This window comes from Bufo bufo, chromosome 6, assembly GCF_905171765.1.
Source record: "Bufo bufo chromosome 6, aBufBuf1.1, whole genome shotgun sequence".
NCBI lineage: Eukaryota > Metazoa > Chordata > Amphibia > Anura > Bufonidae > Bufo > Bufo bufo.
This window is the reverse complement of record NC_053394.1, coordinates 36,140,279-36,163,691: the sequence shown is the minus strand read 5'-3', so window position 1 is coordinate 36,163,691 and position 23,413 is coordinate 36,140,279. Positions and strand designations below refer to the sequence as shown.

General features: G+C 44.5%; 1 protein-coding gene across 1 annotated transcript in view; it reads right to left on the bottom strand.

Annotated features, from left to right (window-relative positions):
• Window positions 1-277: 277 nt before the first annotated feature.
• CNNM1 (cyclin and CBS domain divalent metal cation transport mediator 1) overlaps window positions 278-23,413 on the bottom strand; it is a 43,071-nt gene continuing 19,935 nt past the window's right edge. The window contains exons 8-12 of the mRNA XM_040434609.1: window positions 21,235-21,398; window positions 20,211-20,394; window positions 7,033-7,143; window positions 4,682-4,798; window positions 278-2,269 (exon numbers count right to left, since the gene is read on the bottom strand). Coding sequence (XP_040290543.1) covers window positions 2,193-2,269; window positions 4,682-4,798; window positions 7,033-7,143; window positions 20,211-20,394; window positions 21,235-21,398 — 653 coding nt within the window. The 3' untranslated portion in view covers window positions 278-2,192. The remainder of the gene's footprint in view (window positions 2,270-4,681; window positions 4,799-7,032; window positions 7,144-20,210; window positions 20,395-21,234; window positions 21,399-23,413) is intronic.

The following is a 23,413-nucleotide window of genomic DNA, read 5'->3' as shown; positions in this document are numbered from 1 at the left end:
GAGAAATGATAAAGAGTGTTTTATACTGCTGACCTATCCTCAGAACAGGCCATCAATATCTGATCTGTGAGGGTTCAACTGCCGACACCCCTGCCAATCAGCTATTTGGGGAGGCGGCAGTGCTCCCGTGAGGCCAGTGACATCACATTCATCAGTCACATGGGCTGGGGGAAGCTCAGTCCCATTCAAGTGAATGGGGCTGAGCTGTGATACCAAGCACGGCCGCTATACCAGTGTTCCTCAGCGGCAAGTGGGCCCTGAGGACTGGAGTTGGGGAACCCTGCGCTATACAATGGACGTGTGGTTGGCGGGCTATGAGGAGCCTGGGGCGCTCCAGTGAGCTCCACAGCTGATCAGAGGGGTTGCAGTGAGACGGATCAGATACTGATGACCTATCCAGATGATAGGTTATCAGTATAAAACAATCTGAAAATCCCTTTAAAATGTAAATAGGTCCAACATTTATGCAGATTCATCTAAGGCTACTTTCACACTTGTGCTGTTGTTTTACAGTATCGATATCCGGCAGATTATCTCAATACCAGAAAAAAATAAGTTTCCGTTTAGTCCTCATGCATTCGGAATGAAAAGAGATCCGTTCAGGATGCATCAGGATTTCTTTGTTCCGGCAGCAGTCCATTTTGTGACCGGACACAAAACCGCTGCAAACTCTGGTTTTGTGTCCGTTCATAAAAATGGGAAAAAAAATGGACCTGGCGCTGAAAACAATGTAACACTGTAAGTAGGAACCTAAAAAAAACGGATCCGTCACCCATTGACTTTCAATGTATTTAGTTTTTTTTCTGTTTTTGATTTCACACAACCGCATCCTAACAGAAAATCAAAATGGATCCGTTTAATTTCAGTATCGAGATCCTTTGCCGGATCTCAATATGGAAATTAACAACGCAAGTGTCAAAGTAGCCTTACAATATTTCTTTATAATAGTTGTAGCTCAGTTTTTTGATAATACAGAGCCCCAAATTCCCCGCATAGACAGTTAAAGTTCTGTCTACCCGCTGTCGCCACTAGGGGGAGCTTAGGAGCATACTGCATACAACTCAAGTTCTAGTGGTGGCTTCAGGTAACCTGAATTGTACTGAATTACTAGGTGAAGGGAAGATGGCTTGGATCCCTGTATCAGAAAATGAATCTGGAATCGATCAGCACAGAATGTTGGACATAAAAACGACACAGTGTCTTAAGGGTAAGTATCACACATTCAGTTTAAATGTGTGATTTTTTTTTTTGTACTGCATTCAGCGACTGTAGTTTCTAAACACTTTACAGTCTATGGAGGACACGTGACTACATTACATGTCGGGCAGCAGGTCCTCTACAGACTGTAATCATGTCCTCTATAGACTGATGCAAGGAGTTTTGGGTAGTCAATAGTAGCTTAGGTTTAACTAGAAAATGATAAAAATGAATTTTAAAAATCGACTGGTCATTGCTGTCTCCCATAAGAATAAACAAGCAGGGGTCTCTCAGGTTGAGATTTCATTCTGTCTTTGGGACTGAATCTGCAGCTCCTGCTCAGAGCTTTAACAGGGCCACGGATTTGAGCAGGAGTCCTAGAAGAGTCCTGGAGCTACTGGATATTCGCATCATAAGTAGCTCTAGGAGGCGTTGAGCAAGACATTTGGGCAATCATCGCCCTCGGCCTCCTCCAATATAAAATATAAAAAAACAGAAACAGGTCACTATTAAGGCTCGTGCACACAGCCATTGATCGGCCATTCCGTGCACCGGGGACCGCAATTTGCACGGACAAAATGTTCTATTTTTTTGCTGTGCGGAGTCACGGAGGGAGACCCCACGGAAGCACTCCGTAGTGCTTCGGTAGGGTTCTGTGCCTCCTTTCCACACCACATCTTGCGCAATACGGACATAGCCGGGCAATGGCCGTGTGCATGAGCCCTTAATTATAACTAAAAGGACACTATAGATTGTGCTGCTTCTAGGTAATGAATTGGTCATTTCCCACAGAGCTATTCTTTATGACATTCTGCATTTTATACTTGTTTCATCCCAGACCTTTTCTGGAGCGGCACAATCAGACAGTATACGTGTAGAAAAGGTGTGCTCAGAAAAAGAAAAGTGCATAGGCATGGCAAACAAGGAGGAACTTGTGAAACTCCCATCGATATTCCCGCGATCACATCGGTCACAAGGATTACATGGATTTGCCTTCATGTGATTAGGTGCAAAACGGAACTTTCTTCAGGACTTTTATCCGCATCTCTGGATTTTTTCCTTGTTTTGCCACCTGCAAAGTAGAAAGGGAGTTGTGTTCATTGCTTTCGAAATCACATCTTAACCACATGTGCCTGTGCCATCCTATGGACATAACTGTATGTCCATTAGAGGTTATGGACATATTTTCACTAAATTCTTTTAAATGCTTATTTGCTTCCTGAATGCAAAAGGAAGTAACTTTCTAAATAAGCTTCACTAAAACTGTTCTACCATTTCCCTCTGCAGAGTGTAAGTACTTCACCTAGCTGCTGATGCTGCTCATTCTGACCGTTCTCTCTGCTCTCCCCCTCCCTACTCTTAATATCAGATAGAGCAGCAGGGAGGGGGAGTATGTTGTACACGGCAGTGGAGGGAGGAGGACACCCAAGGAGAGCAGCTCACACCAGCTGTACATAGGACGAAAGCGCACACAAGGCCGTTTGCAGGAAAATGAAGGGGAAATCACACAGGTTGTGCACAAGTGTACAGAGAAAGTAGAACCCCCCTGCAAACCCTGCGTGGGGGGAGGAATCACACACTCCTCGGTGGCAGTGACTGCCACTACCAGTGAGAGGAGATCAATCATGAGCTGTAGACGGAGAAATCAGTCCAGGAAAGAAGCTGTGTTGAACATGAGAGCTAGTGAAGACAGCGTCATCCTGGACACACAAGCCTCACATCCAGCATGTAATACAGGGAGAGAGTCTGAAACTAGGTGGAGGTTGCAAACAGTATCTCCAGTAATCCAGACCACATAATATAAAAGAGGTTATTCCATAAATAATTTTTATACCAAAAAAAAACCTGCAGTGCTGGGAATTGGCTCTAGACAGAATAAGCTTCCTTTAAGTCCTTCTAAATCCGGTAGCTGACATTCTGGTCCATTCTTGCTTCTCCTGCAGGATGAGTCTTTTCATACACTTTTTCTATACTATCGTGTTACTGCAGGGGCTCTAGTCCTTCCCTGACAAGCAGGCAGAACAGAGGATCACAATGCAGAGACTTTGCTGTGGGGATAATGACTGAGCATGTGTGTCCACCTGCACTCCATTCATAAGGTGAACGTTCACACTGGTATATACTTTGAACACCAGGTGGTGCCATACTATATAAGTCAATTTAAATTATAATCGATATACCATGTGCTGTATGTCTATTGCACACTTATTGTGATACTTGATATGCTATATGACTATTGCACACTTATTGTGATACCTTATATGCCTTTCCAGTTGTTCTGAAGAAGGCTGTCTAGCCGAAAACGTTTTTTGACTGGAACCGCACAAAATAAAAAGCATTATATTGAAATCCAAGTGGAGTACAGGAGTCTTACTAAATTATATGTATCTGGTTTGGGAACCATCTCCTAACACCCACGCAATCTAATTGGAGAATTGTCCAACCCTATATCGCTCATACTATATAAGTCATTGTCATAAAGGGGTTTGTCTAGGCTGGACATTTATAGCACATCCATATAAATGCCTGACAGGTACTGGTCTCACCTCTGGAGCCATTCCTATGTCAGGAACAGGACCCAGTCTCATGGCGCCGTGAAGAAAGAGGTGGCTACGCATGTGTGGCTCTCTACAGTCTCCAGTCCAGTCAGAAGTCCCATAGGGAGTGAATTGAAAAAGCCGCACATGCGCAGCCAATTCTTTCTTCACGGCGGTCCTCGTTCTCGAGATAGGAGTGGGTCCCAGAAGTAGGACTCTCACCAATTAATTATTTATGGCATATCCTGTGGAAATCCCACAAATATTCAGTTGGGAATACCCCTTTACTCTTCCCTGGAAAAAAGCTGTCCAGAAGAAAGTAAACTGTCTCTAATGCAACCTATAGGTAGATACTCTGTATATCATTGTCTGGCCCATGACTAGGGAGATGAGACTAAACAAGACCCACCATCTGTGGACAGTGGTCTTTTGGAGTTTTTGCTCCTCATCGGTACAGAGTAGGATTCTGGTTGGCTGGGCGAGATGCCTTTACAGCAGTTCTTGAAAGGTGCTAATTCTCCTTGCAGAGATCCAGCTGCTATAGGGAGTCTTATGTCTCATTTAGACCGCCCAACTGTTAGGCAGATGATCGGGAACAAACGTTCCTACAAAAGCTTGCTCCTGATAATCTGCCCATCTAAAATTGCCAGAGATCGCCCAATGAACGAATGAAATGCTTGTTCATCAGGTGAAAAGATTGTTGGTGCAGACACCTCAATCATAATTTCTGGGCAGAAGATTGCGCTGTTTGAACAGCGATCTGCTGCCCAGAAGCAATGCAGGATAAGCGATAGCAGTAGCCATTGCTTGTCCTTATACTGTGGAGGGGATCGATGCAGCTCTTCACCTCCACTAACGAGCAGACAATCATCTGCTTATCAGCGCATTGTAAATACACCTTTACAGGCATTGGCCATCAGATCAGTCGCAGAGTAAATAAGACATACTCAGTGTCCTCAATAACTTCTTGCCAAGTGTCTCCTCGCTGCTGTTCACTGCTGAACTGGAAATAATCTCTCCGCTGGAATGCTCCAGGTCCACGATGACACAGCAAGAATCGGGATCTGTCAGAAGCATAAAAATTATTTTGTTTTTATTTCTATGTTTGAATAGGAAAATTAGGGCTAGATTGTAAAAGCCTAATAAAACAGATTTCACTTTCGCTCTGGCAGGCTGTTCCACAGAGAACAGCCTGCCAGAGTTCCCCGGATACGGCATTGCCAAATGCTGCTGCCTGCCCGCCCAACCCCATTGACTATAATGGGGTCTAGCAGAGATATGTTGGCTATCCGGCAGATATGCTGTAAATTGGCTGGGCAAAAACTAATTTTCGCAGCATTTTTTGTCCGGTCGATTCCTGGCATTTTCTGCCGCAACAGCCAGCTGCAGATAACCTTACTCTGCACATCAGTATGACTACGGCGATAACAAATTGATACAGTTTTTGTCCTGTTTTACTATTTATAAAAAAAAAAAAAACTTTTTAAATATTTCCCTTTACAAGGCTGAGAAGCTTGTTTTTAGTGGTAGTTTTTATTGGTACCATTTTGGGGTACAAACAACTTTTTGATCACATTTTATTCAATTTCGGGTCATGTGACACATAGGTGACAAGTCATCCCAGTGACTGGCTGCAGCGGCCATGTGACCTGCATCATGTGGGGAGACACAATACCTGTGGCACCTGAAGGGAAGAGTTGGGGCCCGAACCCAGCGGCAAGGAAGAGGTAAGTATGAAAGTATGATTCTCGCCTCGGGGCCGGGCACAATGGAGGGCCTGCAGAAATCTTAACGTCCTGGTCATCCTTGGCAGCACAGCTTACGTTATGTGCTGCTTAATGACTCCAGGAAACAAAAATTTTGGTGAGTAAATTTTAATTATTTATGGCATATTGCTATGATATGCCACAAATGTCAGATATGAGCAGGTCCCACATCTGGGACCCACTCCTGTCTCCAGAATGGGGCCTCCAAAGTGAAGGGAGAGCAGCCACACATGCACAGCCACCCTCCATTCACCGCTATAGGGGTGCCAAAAATAGACGAGCGCTGGCTTGGTTATTTCTAACAGTCCCATAGAGGCATATAGAAAGGTGGTTGCGCTTGCATGGCTTGCTCTCCATGGGACTAGCTGAGTGCACTTGACCATTTTTGGAAGTCCTATAGCAATGAATGAAAAGGACACAGGGTGGAAGCAGGGTGTGCTCTCCTTCACTTCAGGTGCCCTGTTCTGGAGATAGGATTGGGCCCAGAAGTGGGACCTGCTCCGGTCTGACATTTGTGGCATATCCTAGCGATATGCCATAAATGTTGAGATGGGAAAACCCCTTCAAGACCTGCCACAGGGTACAATCCCTATTTAACACAAAAACATAATTTAAACAATAGGCCATTTTCTTATGACACTTCCTTTAAAGGGCTTCTGTCAGCCCACTAAACTCATTATTTTTTTGTGTGTACTTATAATCCCTATCCTGCGATATATCGATACATTATGTTATTAATCATTTTCGTTCAGTAGAAAAAAACGTACTTTTATAATATGCTAATTACCTGTCTACCAGCAAGTAGGGCGTCTACTTGCTGGTAGCAGCCGCAAAAAACCGCCCCCTCCTCCTGTTGATTGACAGGGCCAGCCGCGATCTCCTCCTCCGACTGGCCCTGTCAGCATTTCAAAAATCGCGCGCCTGTGTTGATTCGGCGCAGGCGCTCTGAGATAAGGAGGCTCGCCTCCTTCAGCACTCCCTCAGTGCGCCTGCGCCGATGACGTCACCGAAAGAGAAGACGTCATCGGCGCAGGCGCACTGAGGGAGTGCTAAGGAGGCGAGCCTCCTTATATCAGAGCGCCTGCGCCAAATCAACACAGGCGCGTGATTTTTGAAATGCTGACAGGAGGAGGAGATCGCGGCTGGCCCTGTCAATCAACACGACGAGGGGGCGGTTTTCTGCGGCTGCAACCAGCAAGTAGACGCCCTACTTGCTGGTAGACAGGTAAGTAGCATATCATAAAAGTACGTTTTTTGACATATCTACTGAACGAAAATGATTAATAACATAATGTATAGATACACACAAAAAAAAAAAAGAGTTTAGTGGGGTGACAGAAGCCCTTTATCTCCTTCTAATTTTATTTTACATTTACACTATGAATTCTACAACAAAATGCCCACCACGTGGTTCAGATTTCGCTGTTGTGGAATTCCGGTAGATATTTGCAGACCTGTCCTGTATGCCCCATTCACATGTATTGCCAGATATCATTAGAAGTCACACCATTTTACAGGATCCAGAAACCTACTTGTTGTGTAGTTGTAAATGTCTGCGAGCTCCTCTCTTATCTGGGGGATGTCATCCATGTGTAAGAACACAGAGTCATTAGGACTTTTCAGAACATCTGATCTGCTGCTGGCTGTAGAGAGGAGACAGGTTACATTCTTCACACCCCGATACATAAAAAAATATATATTTACATGTTTAACGCAATTTATTAGGTGAATTCTATCATAGTTTCCCATAGCTCCCCATTAATAGGTGCTAAACCCATACGCGGATCCGTGGCAATGCAAACTGCCAAACCCAAGGTTCAGCCTTGGATTTCTACCACAGATTCTATGACAAATGCATGTCGGATTTTTCCCGACATGTATTTCACTTGTCTAAACAAGGCCTAAAGCCAGATTTATAGCCTTAGGCCTCATGCACATGACCGTATGTGTTTTAGGGTCTGCAAAGCATGGATCCGCAAAACACAGATACTGGCCGCGAGAACTTGAGCTCCTTCTCCCTGGCTAAGAGCAGGGCGCTCTGATTGGATGCGCTCCCAGCCAGGGAGAAGATGACCGCGCCCAGGAGAAGTCCACGCGTAGTATAACCAAGTAGCCTCATTGGCATATGAGGCGCCAAAAGATACGGGGACCACAGCGGACGAACGGGGGGTTCTTTAGAAAAAATAAATAAATTGCCAAGACATCACTGGGGGACGCACTATAAGGTAGTATAATAATTCGATTATAGATATCCAGGTGAAAGGTTCTCTGTAATGGATGTAAAAAATCCATGATTGTTCATAATAAAAAATAAAAAATTGATTTTGTAGGCAAATATGAGCTTCAAAATCATTAAAAATATATATAAAAGTTTAAATCCCCCCCCCCTTTCCGTAGAATAAAAAAAAAAATACATAAATAACAAAAAATATAAACATCATAAGTTTCACCGCAACCGAAAACGCCCGTACTATTAAAATATTAAAATACGGTGAATTGCGTAACGGGAAAAAGGGTCAAAATGGCCAATTTGCCATTTTTTCATCGCTTCTCTTACCCAACAAAATGTGATCAAAAAGTTACACACATTCCAAAATGGTATCAATAAAAACTAAAGATTATCCCGCAAAAAATGAGCTCAGTAGATATAACTATAAAAACCCGTAAAACGGTGGAGGAATTGATTTTTTTTTCCCATTTGCAATTTTCTTCCTGCTTCCCACTACATTGTATGCCATATTAAAAGGTGGAAATCCACTTCATGGGGCTGAGCTGCTCCAAGGCCACGTGACAGGTGAACGTGACGTCGCATGGCCTAGGAAAAGCAGCGAGAAGGCCGCAGACCTACCGGGAGCGTGTGTGCCTTCTCAAACAGCTGATTGGTGGGAGTCCCGGGTGTCGGACCCCCACCGATCAGATACTGATGACCTATCATGACCTATCCAGAGGATAGGTCATTAGGTAAAAAATCTCAGAAAAACTGGAAAAAGGCTGTGCTAAATTTCTTGAGGACTCTTAATAAACTTGGTGCATTTTGTGGCAGTCTGTGCACCAGAAAAGCAAATATATGCCAGCTATTCCCGTGTAGATCTGAGCTATAATTAACCCTAGCTTCTGGTGTAAATTATAGTAAGTATGTTGACCTCTGGCGGTCATGCCCTCCATGGTCTTTCCAAATGCCACATCTCTCAAGTGCCACTCTTAAGTGCACTGACTGAATTATACCAGAATGTAATATTATGGATATTGAATCCTCTTTGTCATCACTGCCTACTGACCATCACCCAATTCTCTCATCTCCAGGTATGTCTGCATTGAAGCTAACTGCTACACCCAGCTTTTCCACAGTCTGATCTTGTCCACCCCTCTCATCTCTCCTTCTAAATCCTGGTATGTCTTTTCTGAAGCATTAATGTCTCCTTCCCTGCGAGATTTATTGAGTATTTGTTTGCATTGACTATTTCACCCCTGTATCTGGTGCCCCTTGATTAGGCCATATGTAGCCCCCTCCCCTCTTGGTCACACCTGATTGAACACTGAGTGGTATAAATCTAAGTCCTTAGGTCTTTCAGACCCTGGTCTTTCCAAATGCCACATCTCTCAAGTGCCACTCTTAACCCCTTAAGGACACAGCCTTTTTACACCTTAGGACCAGGCCATTTTTTGCAAATCTGACCAGAGTCCCTTTAAGTGCTGATAACTTTAAAACGCTTTGACTTATCCAGGCCGTTCTGAGATTGTTTTTTCGTCACATATTGTACTTCATGACACTGGTAAAATGAAGTCAAAAAAATTATTTTTTTTGCACCAAAAAATACCTAATTTAACAAAAATTTGGAAAAATTTGCAAATTTCAAAGTTTCAGTTTCTCTACTTCTGTAATACATAGTAATACCCCCCAAAATTGTGATGACTTTACATTCCCCATATGTCTACTTCATGTTTGAATTGTTTTGGGAATGATATTTTATTTTTTGGGGATGTTATAAGGCTTAGAAGTTTAGAAGCAAATCTTGAAATTTTTCAGAAATTTACAAAAACTAAATTTTTAGGGACCAGTTCAGGTCTCAAGTCACTTTGCGAGGCTTACATAATAGAAACCACCCAAAAATGACCCCATCTAAGAAACTACACCCCTCAAGGTATTCAAAACTGATTTTGTATACGTTGTTAACCCTTTAGGTGTTGCACAAGAGAGTTATTGGCAAATGGGGAGGAAATTTGAGAATTTCATTTTTTTGTCTAATTTTTCATTTTAACCCATTTTTTCCACTAACAAACCAAGGGTTAACAGCCAAACAAGACTGTATCTTTATTGCCCTGACTCTGCCGTTTACAGAAACACCCAATATGTGGTCGTAAACTACTGTACGGCCACACAGCGGGGCGTAGAGTGAAAGGTGCGCCGTATGGTTTTTGGAAGGCTGATTTTTATGGACTGGTTTATTTACACCATGTCCCATTTGAAGCCCCCCTGATGCACCCCTAGAGTAGAAACTCCCTAAAAGTGACCCCATCTAAGAAACTACACCCCTCAAGGTATTCAAAACTGATTTTACATACGTCGTTAACCCTTTAGGTGTTGCACAAGAGTTATTGGCAAATGGCGATGAAATTTGAGAATTTCATTTTTTTGCCAAATTTTCAATTTTAACCCATTTTTCCACTAACAAAGCAAGGGTTAACAGCCAAACAAGACTGTATCTTTATTGCCCTGACTCTGCTGTTTACAGAAAGACCCCATATGTGGCCGTAAACTACTGTACGGCCACACAGCGGGGCGTAGAGTGAAAGGTACGCCGTTTGGTTTTTGGAGGGCTGATTTTGCTGGACTGTTTTTTTGACACCATGTCCCATTTGAAGCCCCCCTGATGGACCCCTAGAGTAGAAACTCCCTAAAAGTGACCCCATCTAAGAAACTACACCCCTCAAGGTATTCAAAACTGATTTTACAAACTTTGTTAACCCTTTAGGTGTTGCACAAGATTTAATGGAAAATAGAGATACAATTTCAAAATTTCACTTTTTTGGCAGATTTTCCATTTTAATATTTTTTTTCCAGTTACAAAGCAAGGGTTAACAGCCAAACAAAACTCATTATTTATGGCCCTAATTCTGTAGTTTACAGAAACACCCCATATGTGGTCGTAAACTGCTGTACGGGCACACGGCAGGGCGCAGAAGGAAAGGAATGCCATACGGTTTTTGGAAGGCAGGTTTTGCTGGACTGGTTTTTTTGACACCATGTCCCATTTGAAGCCCCCCTGATGCACCCCTAGAGTAGAAACTCCAAAAAAGTGACCCCATTTTAAAAACTACGGGATAGGGTGGAAGTGTTGTTGGTACTAGTTTAGGGTACATATGATTTTTGGTTGCTCTATATTACACTTTTTGTGCGGCAAGGTAACAAGAAATAGCTTTTTTGGCACCGTTTTTTTTTTTTGTTATTTACAACATTCATCTGACAGGTTAGATCATGTGGTATTTTTATAGAGCAGGTTGTCACGGACGCGGCGATACCTAATATGTATACAATTTTTTTTATTTATGTAAGTTTTACACAATGATTTCATTTTTAAAACAAAAAAAATGTTTTAGTGTCTCCATAGTCTAAGAGTCATAGTTTTTTCAGTTTTTGGGCGATTATCTTAAGTAGGGTCTTATTTTTTGCGGGATGAGATGACGGTTTGATTGGCATCTATTTTGGGGTGCATATGACTTTTTGATTGCTTGCTATTACACTTTTTGTGACGTAAGAGGACAAAAAATGGCTTTTTTACACCGTTTTTATTTTTATTTTTTTACGGTGGTCATCTGAGGGGTGAGATCATGTGATATTTTTATAGAGCCGGTCGATACAGACGCGGCGATACCTAATATGTATACTTTTTTTTTATTTATGTAAGTTTTACACAATGATTTCATTTTTGAAACAAAAAAAATCATGTTTTAGTGTTTCCATAGTCTAAGAGCCATAGTTTTTTCAGTTTTTGGGCGATTATCTTGGGTAGGGTATGATTTTTGCGGGATGAGATGACGGTTTGATTGTTATAATTTTGGCGTACATGCGACTTTTTTGATCACTTTTATTACCTTTTTTGGGAAGTAAGGTGGGCAAAATTTCAATTTCATCATAGTTTTTTATTTTTATGGCGTTCACCGTTCGGGTAAAGTAACATGACCGTTTTATAGATCAGGTAGTTACGGACGCGGCGATACCAAACATGTGTAGGGAATTTTATTTTTTTCATTTTTAATCAGTGATAAATGTGTTTTTTGATTTTTACTTTTTTTTCACTTTTATTCACTTTTTTTTGACCCAGACCCACTTGGTTCTTGAAGATCCAGTGGGTCTGATGTCTGTATAATACAGTACAGTACAATATATATTGTTCTGTACTGTATTTTACTTACACTGAACAGATCTATGCTTTTAGCACAGATCTGTTCAGCACCATGGACAGTTGCCATGGGAACCTTCCCCGTCTGCTCAGTACTGGTCAGAACTGCGCAGACGGGGAAGGGTAAGGACGGGGATCTGTCGGGGGGCTGTCTGGGGGCTCTCTCCCTCCCCATCGGGGGGCTGCAAAGGCACAGCAGCCCCCCGATGGGAGAGGGAGGGAGCTCCCTGCACTGTTAACCTTTTCCATACAGCGGTCCGTACGGACCGCTGTATGGAAAGGGTTAAACGGCTAACATAGCATCGCAGATGTCAGCCGTTTATACCAGGGTGCCAGCAATGTGCTGGCACCCTGGTATACCCACTAGAAGCCAACGATTATACAAGGGGAGGCGGGCGGGGGATCGCGATCCCGCCTGCCGCACCGCCCGCCTCCCGCCCCCACCGCCCGCAACCCTCCCCCTGCACCTCCCGCCACCATAAAATCATTCGGGGGTGCAGGGGGGGGGGGGGGTAAATAAAACTATATTTTAGGCATATAAAGTTTCTGATCCTCGCGGTCAGGGACCGCGGGGATCAGAAAATGCAGAAATCGCAGCAAACCGCAGGTCTGAATTGACCTGCGGTTTGCCACGATCGCCGACATGGGGGGGGTCACGGGACCCCCCCGCGCATTTAGCCTAGGTGCCTGCTCAATGATTTGAGCAGGCATCGGGTTCCGATCACTGCCAGCCGCACGGCAGTGATCGAAAATACACAGGGCGTACATGTACGCCCTGTGTCCTTAAGTACCAGGGCACAAGGGCGTACCTGTACGCCCTATGTCCTTAAGAGGTTAAAGGGATTCTGTCACCTGCTTTTACCATTTTAAGATGTCACCATCGCTATGTTCACTAAAGTACCTTATTTCCAGCATTCTTCTTTTTTACTTTATTTCGCTTTGTCCTTTTGCTATAAAAGCCCTTTTTATGATATGCTAATGAGGCTCCAAGGTGCCCAGAGGGGCGTTTTTTCCCCTCTCCGGTGCCCAGTGACGCCTCCCTGCAGTGCCCAAGAACGCCTCCTGATCCTGAAATAACCTCCCACAGCCCGGCTAGCGGTTCCGCCCCCTCCCCACGTCATCGTCTACCTTGTAGAAATGCCCCGTCCTTCTTCCTGTCGGCGGCCAGAAAACTCGCGCAGGCGGTACCTCCTCAGGGCAACAGCGCTCAGGTTACATCACTGGGCTCGGCGCATGCCCAATGAGACTTTTGAGGCTGTTGCCCTCAGAAGGTTGATGATCGCGCAGGCCGCAGGCGGTACTGCGCCTGCGCGAGTTTTCTGGCCGCCGACAGGAAGAAGGACGGGGCATTACTATAAGGTAGACGATGACGTGGGGAGGGGGCGGAACCGTTAGCCGGGCTGTGGAAGGTTATTTCAGGATCAGGAGGCGTTCTTGGGCACTGCAGGGGGGTGTCACTGGGCACCGGAGAGGGGAAAAAACGCCCCTCTGGCCACCTTGGAGCCTCATTAGCATATCATAAAAAGGGCTTTTATAGCAAAAGGACAAAACGAAATAAAGTAAAAAGAAGACTGCTGGAAATAAGTTACTTTAGTCAACATAGCGATGGTGCCAGCTTAAAATGGTAAAAGCAGGTGACAGATTCCCTTTAAGTGCACTGACTGAATTATACCAGAATTGGACCAGAAGGGGATCACAGGTAATTACAGACATTGTTTGCATTAACTATGTTTCAATTTTTCCTCTTACTCTTTCCACTTTTCCAACACCTCCTGAAATACCCTCACATCCATTCACCCAGCAAGGAACTATTCATCTCTTTCTACATTTTACCTTCTCATCTGACCGCTTGCACAAACCTGTTTGCCAACATAAAACACTTCCTTCCCAAACACACACAGACACCTCATGCCCTCTCTTATTCTCATCTATTAACACTTTCTCTGCTTCTCCTTACTGCTGGTGATATCTCTCCAAATCCAGGACCCCCTCAGCAAATCCCCACTATTAGCTCCATGTCCCACTACAAATCTCCTTCTACAAATTTCTCCAACCCCCTAAACCTAATAGCCATTCCTCTGACCCCTGTTCCTTTGGTTCCTCTTGCAGGAGCATTATGGAACGCGCGCTCTGTCTGTAACAAACTGTCATACATTCATGAACTGTTCATCTCTCAAAAGCTTTCCTTTCTGGGTCTCACTGAAACATGGCTGACACCCTCTGACACCTCCTCCCCTGCTGCACTCTCGTATAGTGGATTTCAATTCACTCACACCCCCCGCCCCGGCTGCAAACATGGTGGAGGAGTTGGTCTTCTCCTATCAGACACCTGCTCCTACAGCCCAATTCCACTGCCACCCTCCATTACGCTCACCTCATTTGAAGTACACTCTGTTCGCATCTACTCTCCCTCTAACCTTCAAGTAGCCGTCATTTACCGCCCTCCAGGCCCAGCCACCATCTTTCTTGACCACTTTAACACCTGGCTACTACACTTTCTTTCTGCCGACATCCCCACTATCATCATGGGTGACTTCAACATCCCTATTGACACATGCCACTCGGCCGCCTCTAAACTCCTTTCACTCTCTTCCTCCTTCGGCCTATCACAGTGGTCTTCAGTTCCCACCCACAGAGATGGTCACACTCTGGATCTGATCTTTACCCGCCTCTGCTCCCTATCTAACCTTTCTAATTCGCCTCTCCCCCTATCCGACCACAACCTACTCACCTTCTCTTCACTGGTCTCTTCTGCTGCTCCCCCGGTCCACACACCAGCACACCCCCGCAGGAACCTTAAACATCTCGACTTTCGCTTGCTTTCCGACTCTCTTCTCTCACTCTCTACCATCTGCTCCCTCCTAGACCCAGAAGCTGCTACCACCCTATATAACACCACAATAAGTACAGCTCTGGACACTGTTGCCCCCCTCACACACAACAAAACCCGAAAAATCAACAGACAACCCTGGCACACCGACCTGACCAAAAAACTCAGACAAGCTTCCAGGGCTGCTGAGCGGCGATGGAAGAAATCCCATTCAAATGATCATTTCACCGCATACAAGCAATCCCTCCTCATATTTAAATCCTCACTCGCTGATGCAAAACAGACCTACTTCTCATCTCTCATATCTTCCCTCTCCCACAGCCCTAAACAACTTTTTAGCACTTTTAACTCCCTTCTCCGTCCCCCAGCTCCCCCACCCTCTCCACTCTTCTCAGCTGAGGACTTTGCCAAATATTTCAAACAAAAGATAGTCAACATCAGAGAAAGCTTCACTACACAGTCCCCACAGACCCTCTACACAACGGCTCGGTCCTCTTCTCCCAAAACCCGCTTCTCCACCATTACAGAAGAAAAACTCTCCACTCTACTCTCCAAAGCTCATCTGACCACCTGTGCACTTGACCCAATCCCATCCCACCTCATCCCTAACCTCACCACAGTGTTTATCCCAGCCCTAACTCATCTCTTCAACCTATCACTAAACTCTGGTGTCTTCCCCTCTGCTTTTAAACATGCTACCATTACACCCATTCTCAAAAAGCCTTCACTTGACCCATCTTCCTTGTCCAGTTATCGCCCCATATCACTTCTTCCATTTGCCTCTAAGCTACTTGAACAACATGTCCATTCAGAACTGTCCTCCCACCTCTCCTCCTGCTCCCTCTTTGACCGCCTACAATCTGGCTTCCGACCCCACCACTCGACCGAGACTGCCCTTACCAAAGTCACCAATGACCTACTGACAGCCAAAACCAAGAAACAATACTCTGTCCTCCTTCTCCTTGACCTGTCCTCTGCCTTCGACACTGTTGACCACTCCCTTCTGTTGCAAACTCTCTCATCTCTTGGCATCACTGACCTGGCCCTCTCCTGGATCACATCATACCTCACAGACCGGACATTTAGCGTCTCCCACTCTCGCACCACCTCCTCATCTCATTCCCTCTCTGTTGGTGTCCCGCAAGGCTCTGTCCTAGGACCCCTGCTCTTCTCTATCTACACCTTTGGCCTGGGACAGCTCATAGAGTCCCATGGCTTTCAGTATCACTCCTACGCTGACGACACACAAATCTACCTCTCTGGTCCAGAAATCACCACCTTACTATCAAGAATCCCACAATGTCTATCTTCTATATCATCCTTCTTTGCCTCTCGCTTTCTAAAACTTAACATGGATAAGACAGAATTCATAATCTTTCCCCCATCTTGTTCAACCCCCTCAACAGACCTATCTATCATGATCAATGGCTGCACACTCTCCCCGGTCAACAAAGTCCGCTGCCTCGGAGTGACCTTGGATTCTGCCCTCTCCTTCAGACCGCACATCCAAGCACTTTCCACCACCTGCCGCCTCCAACTCAAAAACATCTCCCGCATCCGTGCTTTCCTTAACTTTGAATCTGCGAAAATTCTTGTACATGCCCTCATCATCTCCTGCCTAGACTACTGCAACATTCTCCTCTGTGGCCTTCCATCTAGCACTCTCGCACCCCTCCAATCTATCCTCAACTCTGTTGCCCGACTAATCCACCTCTCACCCTATTACTCCTCTGCCTCTCCCCTCTGCCAATCCCTTCACTGGCTCCCCATTGCCCAGCGAATTTACTTCAAAGTACTAACAAATACATACAAGGCCGTCCATAACCTGTCGCCTCCCTACATCTCTGAGCTACTTTCCCGATACATCCCCACACACACTCTCCGATCCTCACAAGACCTCCTTCTCTCTTCTCCTCTTATTGCCTCTTCCCACAATCACCTCCAAGATTTCTCCTTTGCATCCCCCACACTCTGGAACTCGCTACCCCAACATATCAGACTCTCACCTACAGTGGAATCCTTCAAAAGAAACCTAAAAACCCACCTCTTCAGACAAGCCTACAACCAGTGACCCTGCTGCCTCTATACCGCCATGACCAACTTCACCCTCTCCTACTGTGTCCTTCTCCCATACCATGTAGATTGTAAGCCCTCACGGGCAGGGCCCTCTCTCCTTCTGTACCAGTTTGTAACTTGTCTTGTTTATGATTAGTGCAATTCTCTGTATTATGTATGTGCACCGCTCATCATATGTACAGCGCTATGGAATGAATGGCGCTTTAATAATAAATAATAATAATAATAATAATAATAATAACTAAGCACCACATGTTTTTTTTAATGAAATGTCTGTACGCAATGCCTTTTAACAAATTCCACCTGAAGTTTAGTTTTGTGGCTTTTCTGTAAACAGTCATTATTCAAAGGGGTTGGTGCCGCCGTGAACATTGGTCACTTATCTACAGGATAGCTGATAAATATCCGATCACTGAGACCCCACTGATCAGTAAAACAGGGGTCCCTAGGCCTCCGAATCCTCCTGAATGAGCTGGTCAAGCATGCAGTTTCCCACCCAATTCAATGTCTATGGGGCAAATACAAACAAACCAAAAAGCTTCAAGCGAATACTGCATTTACAATAGTGCACTGACACATAATACTTACAGTATACACCGGGCCTGATGTTAGAGAGTCTGAAATAAACCAACCAGACTCCATCTTTCTTTTTTTGTGCCGGTTAGATAAGAACGCTGAACTGGTTGCTATGAGCAGAACATCCCACAGTGTTCTACTATCTGCGGAGGATGCAAGGTGAGGATTTAATAATGTGAGTGCTCCTAGATTCTGGAGGAAATTGCACCAAAATGTGGCACAATTTGGTGCATTATATTTGCCTAATTGGAAAAGGGCCACGGGAAAGTGAGCGTCTTCCGATTTGTGACGTTTAGCACTAAAATTGAGAGACAATTCTGGCCTTAAATTCCATCTCAAACTAAACCAGCCAATAGTTAGATAAACATGTCCGCCCCTGCACCACATTTATCATTCCACCGGAGCCACTGTGATAAATCGGGTGCACGTCTAGACCGTCCATGGCGACTATTTGGCTTTTTTTTGTACTGTTTGCTTGGTTTGAAGCCATATTTTGCGAAAGAATTACAAAATGTTGCAAACCTTTTGTTATACAAAATATCTAGTGATTGTTTCAGTCTAAAGTGTATTCGTGTTCCTTTAAAAAATGTCGCCAGTTTGTACATCCCTAGGGGACTGGAGTACACTTCTGACTTTTAAGAAAAAGTCGCAATGATAAATCTGACTAAAAATGTAGCACCGCCAACAAAACATCTGGCCTCGCTTAGCAAATGCAAACTGCCAGGAACGGCACAAACCGCCCCTTAAAACGCTGCAATTATACATTTGCCGCAAATGCCTAAACCACCAACAAACAGGACTGGGAACTTAACCCCTTCAAGCGACAGTCAGTTTGGACCAAATGCCGAAGCCCCATTTTTCAAATCTGACATGTGTCACTTTATGCGGTAATAACTCTGGAACGCTTTTACTTGTCCAAGCCGTTCTGAGATTGTTTTCTCGTGACACATTGTACTTCATGTTAGTGGTGAATTTGAGTCGATGCGTTTTACCTTTATGCATAAAAAAAAATCATAAATTTGCAAAAAATTTGAAAAATTAGCTTTTTTTTAAATTACAATTTCTTTGCTTTTAAAGGGTTTCTGCCATCAGAAAAATCGTTGGGTAGCTGGCTGAGATGAGCGATGTGCTAATATCAGCAGAACATAACTGTATGACTTATATCTCCCTGTCTGCCGCCGTTCGCGCTAAATAATGACTTTTATAATATGCCAATGAGCCTCTAGGTGCTAGTGGGGCGTTGCTGCAGAACCTAGAGGCTCCGTCCTCTCACCGTTTGGCACGTCCTTGTAAAGGTGATTGACATCCTCGGTCTCCTCCGTGCCCCGCACATCCCGCCGTCCATTTTAGTATTAGGCGCAGTGAGTGAAGGACGCTCGCCTGCTGCCGGCTTCACTCACTGCGCCTAATACTAAAAATATTTGTGGATTCGAAGTGGGCAAAAATTGCAATTCTGTCAGTGTTTTTAATTTTTATGGGGTTCCTCTTGTGGTAAATATTATATGATCATTTTATTCTGTGGGTTGATACGGTTATGGCGATACCAAACGCATGTATTTTTTTATATTTTACTAATTTTTCAGCATATACTAAATTCCATAACATTTATATTTTTTCACCAATGTTTTTTTGCGGGACGGGCTGTAGTTTTTATTGGTATCATTTTGGGGTACGTATGTCTTTTTGATCACTTTTTATACCATTTTTTGTGGAGGTGAAGTGGTCAAAAATGTCAATTCTGTCAGTGTTTTTTATTTTTATGGGGTTCCTCTTGTGGTAAATATTATTTGATTATTTTATTCTGTGGGTTGATACGGTTATGGCGATACCAAATTTATGTAGTTTTTTTTTTTATGCTTCACTACTTTTTCAGCAATAAAATCACTTTTGTGGTAAAAATAAATGATATTTTGCATTGGTTAGTCAGCAGAGACTAACCAATCGCAGTGCTTGCCGGCAAGGGACCACTCTGATTGGTCCCTTGCCGGCTTCCCCGCTGTCTCTGCTCTCCGGGAGAGTGTCACAGCCCCGGTAAGCAGATTGGACGTGATTGTACGTCCAAATGCAGTAAGTTACTTGCAATTTGGACGTACAGTTACGTCCAAATGCATGAAAGGGTTAAAGTGGCCCTGGGGAAAAAAAAAAAAAGCTAAAAGTGGCCTCATGATGTAGGCGGGTCCAAATTGATAGAAGGCAGGACAACGGAAGTAGGTGTGGCCAGCAATGCCATAGTGCAGGACAAAATACCGCCCCAGCGGAACCAAATACTAGAGTGCGGCACAATGTACTGCCTCTGGGAAACAAAATACCACAGAGCAGCACTGTATACTGCTGCCTGTCCCACAATATGAAGCCGTATCATTGTCCCGAGGACGATAATATCATTGAATTCGGGAGGGCACCTGCGGCCGCTGTGCCTGATGCTCCTACATTAATTAATACTGAGAGCATCAGGTTTTTATGTACCTTGCTGACAGCCAAGAGGAGGGATTAAGTGGCCACCGGGAAATTTTCCTGTAGGGTCTGTGGCCAATCCACCCATGCCAACAAAACAGACGGACTCACTCCACTTCTCTGGCACTGGCCATTTCATACACTGCCCAGTCATTTTATAGCATCTGTAGGTTTAGCAAATCTCCCGCATTATGTGCAGCCACTTCAGCCCTATGCAAGCACGAACATGGCTGCAGTCTCAGCTCTCCCACATTGCTTACAGCCCCTCACTGTGTGTATTTTACATCTACTTACCTTTTAATACTTGTTTGAAACCTCCCTTTAAAATGAAACAAGTGATATAAAATCCATGTGCGATATAAAGGAGATTTACCCAAGTTGCAGTTTCTGTCGCTCACTAATGTGCTCACGGTGTCGTCTTTCGGAGATTCGGACGTTCTGTGATACTTTGTGACTTTTGTGGACTCCCCATCACTGAATACTTCTATTTCTGGGGACTGTGGAGAGTTGTCCATACGGCTGGCGGCCAAGGCGTTCTGATACTGCTGCCTTGTGATCTATTGGGGGAGAAACAAAGCACTTTACTATAGCTTCAGCTTCAAATGTTGTCTCAAAAAAATAAATAAAAAAATATTCTTTTTTTTAACCAAAAACGGAGAAAATGCCTCCGTCAGATAAACAAGAAACCACGTAACACTGATCACAGACACATATAGACATAGATTTTTGCCATTGTCATGTGGCAGCGTAAATGTCCTCAGTCTGACACAAACATGGATTTTTACCCAATTCCCTCCTGCAAGACTGAAGCTCTCAATTGTATAAAGGGATCATGCTGCAACCGATTCTCATAAGGACTCTTTCACACGAACGTGTGCGCTCCGTGGCCGTATTGCGGACCGCATTACATGGGCGCCGTTCTGTGGGCATTCTGCATCACAGATGTGGACCCATTCACTTGAATGGGTCCGCAAGTCCGGAGATGCAGACTGGTGCGGAACGGAACCCTATGGAAGCACTACGGAGTGCTTCCGTGGAGTTTCATCCCGTACTTCCGTTCCGCAAAAAGATAGAACATGTCCTATCTTTTTGCGGAACAGGCGGATCGCGTTCCCATTAAAGTAAATGGGTCCGCAATCCGCTGCGGCTGCCCCCACGGTGGGTGCTCGTGCATTGCGGCCCGCAGCACGGCCACGGGGTGCACGCGTTTGTGTGCAGGAGGTCTAAGACTCAAATAATTCTCAAAGTATCATTTTGATTGTTAGGATCAACCCTACCAAGGCAGCATGCCTGTTTTCAGACGGTTGATCCTGCTGACAGACGCTAAATACTTGATTCCATTTGGAAAGTGCAATATTATAAGGACTACTAACGATGATGTACATTTGATGGGTTACCTTGATGAACTGGACATCGCACAGGATGTGGACGGAGTAATCGGGGATGTAGAGGTTGTTGTTGCTGTTGCTTAACTGGTTGTTGCTGCCCCCATAATCGTTACGTTCTCTGTTAGGGGATTCAGAACGGTTCAAACCACTGCAGCGAGAAGGGGATCTGTTTACTATGGAGAGCAGGGGAGGGAGGAAAAGAAAGAAAAATTGGACAGAAAGTAGAAGACAGCAAGAAAGGAGGTTTACTGTAAAAGGAGGACGCGAAAGGCAAGAGGTCACAGAGACTGAAACAGATCATGATTTCATTTTCTAAGCATGGACTATTCTAACCTGCGGAAGAACACGGCTCTGACATGGGGCTGCTAAATGGCAAATATAATCTGAGGGGAAAGATTGGGGAGGGGTAATTCAAAGACATAATTGTTACCTGATTAATGAACTCTTAAAGGGCTTTAAAGGGTACGGTCAGGTTGGATGCAGTTTTGGAAGCCAAAACCAGGAGTGAGTTCAAAAAGGAGGAGATGTCATATCTGTGCTTTATACTTTCTCTCTTTTTATGATCCACTCCTAAATTTCAGCTTTCAAAACTGCATCAGGAGCCCTGACCGTGCGGCCGTACCTAAAGGGGTTGTCCAGGATCAGAAAAGTGGTTCCGTGGGGGTCTTACAAACTCGGGACGGAGATGCAAGTCCGCACATGGCCTGTGGACAGCTGTGACACTGTTTTTGGGTGAAAGCAGCCGTGATTTTGTAATTCTGGGCAACCCCTTTAATACTGACCGGAATGGGAACCACCAGTTCATTTCTATATTTCACTTATTCCTGTTGCTCATATAGCTCCAACATTTTTCATACCAAACTGCCCTGAAAGTCTGTTAATAGCAGTTTTAAAATAATGTACAGTGTTTCTAGCATAAAGCATTTTCATCATTTTTTGCTTCCATGTGTCTCCATTGGCTCAGCTGGGGACAGACTCTGGATAGAATCAGTCTCCTTCCCCCTCTGGCAGGTAGCAATCTAGTCCCTTCTTACTTCTTCAGCAGAAGGAGTCTTCTCAGAGGAGGATGTGCTCCTCTCCAAACGTCTAATGGCTGCAGAGCATATGAAAGCATATAGCTCATAAAACCACGTGAGAAGAACATGCTGCGTTTTGAAAAAAAAGCCACAAGTGGCAAAAATGCTGCAAAATTTTTTAAAAAATGCCAAGAAAAGTTCTGCGGTTTTCCTATATTCATATCCACTTAATTGGTTAGCATTTTTAAGGTCTCTGCCATCTGTCAGTGAACAGAAACATACTTTCACAGGGTGAAAGCCTGTAAAGATCATGTCCAACTGGCAAGGCTGCATACCTCATTAAAGGGGTTTTCCAAGTGTTTTTTATTGATGACCTAATCCTCTGGATAGGTCATCAGTATGTGATCGGTGGGGATCCAATACCCAGTACACCCGCCAATCAGCTGTTTGAGAAGGCTCTGGCGCTCGGAGTAGCGTTGCGGCCTTCTCCAGCTTTATCTAGGCCGTTTGATATCACATTCATAAGTCACATGGCCTAGAAGCAGCTCAGCACCATTGAAGTCAATGGGGCTGAGCCTCAATACAAAGCACAGCCACTATACAATGTATACGGCGCTGTGCTTGGTGAGCAGAGAGTGCCTTCTGTCTGCTCACCAAGCACAGCGCCGTACATTGTATAGTGGTGGTGCTTGGTATTGTCGCAGCTCAGCTCTATTTACTTCAATAGGACTGAGCTGTGCCTAGGTCATGTGACCGATGGAGATTACATCATTGGCCGAGGCAAAGCTGGAAAAGGCAGCAGCGCTACTGCAAGCACCGTTGCCTTCTCCAACAGCTGATTGGTGGGAGTCCTGGGTGTCGGACCCTATGATCAGATACCAAAGGAGAGGTCATCAGTAAAAAAAAAACTCTTGGAAAACCACTTTAAGGTAAATTCCCACATGGCAGATTTGTTGCAGAATTATTTGCCACTTTGTCATTCATTTGAATAAGGCCTCTTTCACACTACCGTTTTTTTTTTCCCGTTCCGTATACGGAACCATTCATTTCAATGGGTCCGCAAAAAAAAAAAACGGAATGTACTCCGTATGCATTCCGTTTCCGTATCTCCGTTCCGTGTAAAGATAGAACATGTCCTATATTTGGCCGCAAATCACGTTCTGTGGCTCCAT